General features: G+C 44.6%; 1 protein-coding gene across 1 annotated transcript in view; it reads right to left on the bottom strand.

Moving 5' to 3' along the window:
- The window catches only part of WDR19 (WD repeat domain 19), a 99348-nt gene that overhangs the window by 7988 nt on the left and 84575 nt on the right, over nt 1–6785 (bottom strand). The window contains exons 33-36 of the mRNA XM_059382634.1: nt 5013–5163; nt 3984–4107; nt 3116–3192; nt 2690–2814 (exon numbers count right to left, since the gene is read on the bottom strand). Of these exons, the coding sequence (XP_059238617.1) occupies nt 2703–2814; nt 3116–3192; nt 3984–4107; nt 5013–5163 (464 nt within the window). The 3' untranslated portion in view covers nt 2690–2702. The remainder of the gene's footprint in view (nt 1–2689; nt 2815–3115; nt 3193–3983; nt 4108–5012; nt 5164–6785) is intronic.

Below are 6785 nucleotides of genomic sequence, written 5' to 3'. Positions count from 1 at the left end.
ATGACCTGAGCCGAAGGCAGCTGCTTAACCAACTGAGCCACCCAGGCGTCCCTCCACTTTTTTTTTTTTTAAGATTTTATTTATTTATTTGAGAGAGAGAGAGAGAAAGATTTAAAGTTCTCAAAGTTCTCTGTGTGGTAATGGATGTTAACTTACTGTAATAATCATTTCCCGATACATAACCATTTTTTATACACCTTAAACAACTGATGTCAAGTATTTATCAATAAGAAAATGGACTTAATTAATGTATATTGTTTTAAGATGCTAAATTTGAGATGATATGTTATACAGCCATAAGAAAACGAAGCAAATCCCAATCATAATTTGAGCAAGCTTTAAAAATAGAACTTGACAAGCTTATTCTGAAATTTTATAGGGAGATGGAAAACATTAAGAGTAGTTGAAACAATCTTGGTAAAAAATGACAACATTGGAGGATCCACAGTACCTGACTATAAGATGTATTAGAAAGATAGGGGCGCCTGGGTGGCTCAGTGGGTTAAAGCCCCTGCCTTCAGCTCAGGTCATGATCCCAGAGTCCTGGGATCCAGCCCCACATCGGGCTCTCTGCTTGGCAGGGAGCCTGCTTCATCCTCTCTGCCTGCCTCTCTGCCTACTTGTGATCTCTACCTGTCAAATAAATAAATAAAATCTTTATATATAAAAAAAAAGATGTATTAGAGTAACCAAGACAGTGTAGTATTGAAATAGGGGACAAATACATTAATGGAAAAGAAAAGAGGGTCCAGAAATAGATCAACATTTAAAAACCTCATTGATTTTCAACAAAAAGCACCCAAGCAATTCAATGAAGAAAGAAAAGAATTTTCAATAAATGGTGCTGGAAGACTGGCTATCCACTTGGGGCAGGGGGGATCTCGGTCCTCATCTCACAGTGTAAACAAAGATAATTTCAAAATGGATCACAGACCTAGAGCTTCTAGAAGAAAATATACTAAAATATGCTTGGGCCTTGTTAGTAGGCAAATACTTTTTTAGACAGGATACAATAACCATAAAACTTAAAATTGTATAAATTATAATTCAACAAAATCTCACCAAAAGATACCATTAAGGAAAAGAATTGGGAAGCCACAGACAGAAAATATTTGTAAAATATATCTTCAGACCTCTATCTACAAAATACAAATAAGAGAAGTTTTACAACTCAATTAACAGAAAGACAACCCAGTAACAATGGGGAAAAACAGTCTTTCAGCAAAAGGCACTGGAATATGTACCTGGCAAAAGAATGTTGGATCCCAGACCACACACCATACTCAAAAATTAAATGGATCAAAGATGTAAATGAAGAGCAACAACTATAAAACTCTTAGCTAAGAGTCCAAATGTGAACAAAGGGGGGGGGGGGTGTGGGAAACCAGAGGGGAAAAAAAAACTGGATTTCATCAAAATAAAAATGCTTACGTCAAAGGATACTATCAAGAAAGTAAAAACTTCTTCCACAGAATGAGAGAAGAAATTTGCAAATCATGTATCTGATAAAATACTGGTATCTAGGTCTCTTAAGAATTCTTACAACTCAACTATAAAAAGACAAATTACCCAGTTAAAAAAAATGGGCAAAGGACTTGAATAGACTGTTCTCCAAAGAAGATACCCAAGTGGCCAACAAGCACCAACAATAAAAGATGCTCTGTATCCTTAGTCACCAGGAAAATGGAAATCAAAACCACAATGAGCTACCACTTCACACCTACTAGAATGATTATAAACAAAAAGATGTTGAGGCTGTGGGGAACTGAGGCTTCATATGCTGCTGATGGGAATGTAAGCGCTTGCGGGCGCTGTGGAAAGCAGGAGCACACGAGGAACAGCAAAAAAACCTAGCAGGGCTGCAGCACAGGGAGCAGACAGGGCGGCGGATGCTCCTTGTTTCTGCATGTGCGAGAAAAAGCCCCTGGAGGGTTTATGAAGGAACCTGGTAACACTGCAGGTAGACTGAGAGGACTTGCCCATGGACTGGGGTGACAGGGCTGAGGATGAGATGAGTCACAGATAATGACCGGGTTTCCACCCAGACCAGCGGCTTGAGCGGAGCTGCTCCTGACTGAGACGATGCCGATGGAGAGCAAACCGAGAGTTGCCTTTAACCAGGTTAGGGGAGATGCCATGGCCGGGACTCAGCTCCCTGCTTCTCTTTGAAGAGTCTCCCAGGTTTGGGCAGGGCTTTTGGCTTCCCAGGGATCCAGGACACCTCCCTGCCTCCCTCTGCAGTGTGTGTGGCTCTGAGTGAATTCCTGCCGATGGAATGCAAAGGGAAGGGAAGGGGTGTGGGCCCTTCTACGTGGCACAAATGAGACTTGGAAAGAAAAAGGGATTTTTCCAATCTGTGGATGCCAAAAGTTTTATGATATATTCTGAACTTTAAAAGACTCCACTGTTACTAGCTGGCTCTAGTTTTAATGGACTGATTAAAAAGAAGCCCTTAGGATTTGATAAAATACATTACAGTTGGAATCTATGATGCTGCACAGCCAAAAAGCCTTTGTCACCATGGAGACAGTGTGACCAGCATTTTTAAAGGACATCAACTGGTTTGTTGTCAGATTCTTCAAATCGGACAAGTTATACAATACACAAAAAGGAGCCAATACAAACTATAAATCCTGCCTACTCCGGATCCTCGCACCCTGGGAAAGGGAGCAGATGGTCTGGGACTCACCTGCACGGGCCGCTCACTGCTCCTCCTCTGTCCGCAGGAACTGGGTACAGTCGGAGATTTTTTTTAGTTGAGCAAAGTTTAATCTTTCAGAACACATAGGACATGTGTTTTCTGTGTTTAACATGCTGTTCAGGGAGGGAACGGCAGAGGAGATCAACATTCCTTTAGCTTTAGGTTATTCTAATGTGAAAAGCAATCCTGTCTACACTTCCTTGGTATATATTCATCACACAATTTAAGAACCAGGAATATTCAGTCTCATGCAAGATCCCCTTTAAGGATAATGTCCTCAAAGGTCACAGAAGCTTTGGGCCTTTAGAGATCTTTAGGAATATGAATAAGGAGACCTCAGAATAAAAGAGTGGTTGAATGAAAGGCCTATTTTGGGGTAAATCTGAGTGACTGAGTGAAATGATGCACACTTACATCTTAAATTCCGAGTACAGAGCAGGGAAGTCACAATGTGGACACACGGTCCAGTCATCCTTCAACATGTGTCGGCCCTGGAAACAGTACACTTAAGAGTAAAATTCATCATTTAAAAATTTCCTGCCATTATTCAATTATTATAATAAGTATATTAAAATTAAAAGCCAGACCTCTAAATTTGGTGAGCAATTGACTAAAAAGAGATAGGGGCAAACAGACAGAAGCCAGATTTCGTTTATCAATTCATGTATAAAGAATGGTCTTCAATTCTGTGATATCATTACCTAAATTTATGTCCCTTTAAAATAAATTTTATGTTAGTCTAGTGATTAACAAATAATCTGGTATTTAAAATCTTCTAACAGCGGGCACCCAGGTGGCTCAGTCCGTTGAGCGTCCAACTCGATTTTGGCTCAGCTCATGATCTCAGTGTGGGGGACTGAGCCCTGGGAACCCTGTGTCGGGCTTGTGCTCACCGTGGAGTCAGCTGTCCCTCTTCCTCTGCTCCTTCCCCCGCTTCCCCACATGTGCATATATACTTTCTCAAAAAAATCTTCAAAAGTTTTTCTACAAGGTCTTAATATTAAAACGAATAATAAAAGCCACCACTTATTCAGTATGCCAGGTAGAGCACTGAGGCTTCACATATATCCTGTTATCAGCCTGCGGTTTCTCTCTATAGGCAGGCGCTGTTCCGGTTGGACCTAGCAAGGTAAAGCAAATTGCAGAGGATCACAGAGCCAGTAGAGTGGCAGAAGGATTTAAGCCCAGGGACCATCTGATTGCCAAGTGTGCTTTTTACACATCAAGTATTCAAATGGACTATAAATACGTATATATAAAGTCATACGTATTACAAACTTACTGTTGCAATGCAATACGGGATGTTATTTTTACATCCAGGACAGAGCAGTTCACACTCGGGGAGAAGAAATTCACAGAATGGACACGGGGTTGTGGGCTCTTCTGTCTCGGAGGTATCGGGTCTCCTGTGAGAGAGGATCACGTAACATGCCTACTTCTGCACAGTCGGGGTCTGCGGCTGGAGAAGTTCCCATCAGCCTGCACTCCCGCTCAGGGTGGAGGGAGAGTAATTGAGGGGTTAAAGTGTCGCGTCATCCAGGCCACATGTGGGGGCTGGAGTTTGCAGCATAGTAAATAGCACAGAACATGGGTGGCTCGTGCTCTCTCCCCTCTTCCTGTGCCACGGATGCCACTGATGGGGTAAGCCCACTTCTTCCCCCCGTCTCTCCCCTTCGTGGACTGAAGTGGTCAAGGCTATCCAGGGCTGTGCCGCAGAAGTGCCCGTGGCCCTGGCAGTGTTCCCGCGCTCTCCAGTGTGGCACCCGGGAGCCACGTGAAACTTCCGAGCACTTGAAATCCGGATAGTGTGAGAAACTGAGTTTTAAATTTGATTTAATTTTATTTAAATTTAAATAGCCACACATGGCTAGCAGTTACCATATTCGACCCCCCAGCTGGAGAGGAGTCTCACGTGGGGAGAGAATGACTAGCATCTCTTCCGAGCTAGGGCCCAGGCCGCAGTGGCCCTGGACAGTCGGGATGAATGTGCTCTAACAACCCCCCCCCGCACTGCCCCCCAACTCTTCACGAGGAGGACACTTTTGTGCTCCTGATACAAAGCTGGAAGACTCAGGGTTCTCTCCTTGCTGCCACCAGGACACAGCAGGCCTGAACCATGACACTTTGTTTAAGAGTCAAGTAAATCCTGAGTTTTTCGAGCCATTGTTGGGTTTTCTGCTGCTGGTAGCTCAATACAGTCCTAATGGCCACCCCAGTCCATTTGCTCCCTGAGCCGCACCTGAGCAGCCAGAGTCTGAAAACTGCATCTGTGAGATGCGGTGAGACCGCGGAAGCAGCTGTCCCTGCCTACCTGACCATGGCCTCGATCTTCTTCTTGTATTTGGCGTCGATCTTGTTGCGGTACTCGGGCCGCATCAGCATGGCCGCGAAGCTGAAAGCAGAGTTCTTCAGGCCTGCTCGGTGACACTCAATCACTGTGGACGTCAGGATAGGCACAATGTCTGCAATACACACAGGAGGGTAGAAAGCTCAGTACTTCTGCTGTCCCGACTCTGTCCCCATTCAGGAGGACAACACAATCGCACCTCTTCAGTTTGCTCTTCCTGGCAAAGAACCAGGTAGGACCTGTTTCATGAGGCAAGGGGGCGCATCAGAATATCTTCCCTGTGATTATACTGTGTTTTGCCTTGGAGCACCCGGACCTGCACTCCCTTGAGGTCCCCTTTCACATGTATCCTCCCAAACCAGAGATGTGTTTCCGCATGTGACAGGACTGCCTGTGAATGGTCAGGGAGATTAGTAAGTTTAAGCACTGACCTCGGCATGTGTCTCTCTCTTCAGGACAGATACCAGAAGGTGGATTACTGGATCAAAGAACGTGACTTTTTAAAAAATGCTCTTAGCACAGATTGCCAAATTGCTTTCTAGAAAGGCCCTACCAGTGTCTGTTCCCTACTGCTCCCTTAGCCAGCATGGTATACAATTAATTGTGGAGCCGTTTTCATGTAACAAAAAAGAAGACAGGTACAGAGGAGGGGTTGGTGAATTCTGACCTGTGGACCAAATCAGGCCTTCTGTTTTTGTATGGCTCATGGGCTCAGAGTGGCCTTTATGTTTTTAAATGGTTGAAAAAAATCAAAAGAAAAATATTTTGTGACATGTGAAAATAATATGAGGTTCAAATGTCAGCATCCCAAGAAAGTAAAATTCTGTTGGAACACATCCATACTCATTCATTTCTGTACGGTTTATGTAAAAATAGTAGCTGTGACAGACATTATGGTCCATGAAGCCCCAGACAGTTGACACCTGTACCTTTGCGGAAAGACTTTGTTGACCCCCGACACAGAGTGTGAGGAAGTCTGTTAACTGAAGAATGTTAGAATGACATGTTGCTAGTGGGGCGCCTGGATGGCTCAGTGGGTTAAGCCGCTGCCTTCGGCTCAGGTCATGATCTCAGAGTCCTGGGATCGAGTCCCGCATCGGGCTCTCTGCTCAGCGGAGAGCCTGCTTCCCTCTCTCTCTCTGCCTGCCTCTCCATCTACTTGTGATTTCTCTCTGTCAAATAAATAAATAAAATCTTAAAAAAAAAAAAAAAAAGAATGAGGGGACCTTCTGTAGCGGCGGTGGCCTGGCTGAGAACAGGGTCAGACTTACTAGCTGAACAGTGCGGTCTTGGGCAAGTGCCCTTCACTTCTTTCCCCTCTGCTTGCTTCTCCAGTAAAACAGAGAAAACAACAGTGCCCACGGGTGTAGTTTTTTTTGTTTTTTAAATAGTTTGCATTTTAAAGATTTTATTTATTTGACAGAAATCACAAGTAGACGGAGAGGCAGGCAGAGAGAGAGAGAGGGAAGCAGGCTCCCTGCTGAGCAGAGAGCCCGATGTGGGACTCGATCCCAGGACCCTGAGATCATGACCTGAGCCGAAGGCAGCGGCTTAACCCACTGAGCCAGCCAGGCGTCCCCCCATTTCCAGATCAGAGTGGCTCACTGTACCTGAACTCTTTGCACAAACAGTGTGGTTTACGCTGAACATTTGCTTTCTGGGAATCTGACAGCGCCCGGTACAAGCCCTGGGCCCTGAGCCTCTCATGAGCGCATCTGGTAGACACACTTTACATGT

Source organism: Mustela nigripes, chromosome 1, assembly GCF_022355385.1.
Source record: "Mustela nigripes isolate SB6536 chromosome 1, MUSNIG.SB6536, whole genome shotgun sequence".
In the NCBI taxonomy this organism is placed as follows: domain Eukaryota; kingdom Metazoa; phylum Chordata; class Mammalia; order Carnivora; family Mustelidae; genus Mustela; species Mustela nigripes.
Note: the sequence above shows the minus strand (reverse complement) of the source record. Positions and strands in the feature narration are given on the sequence as shown.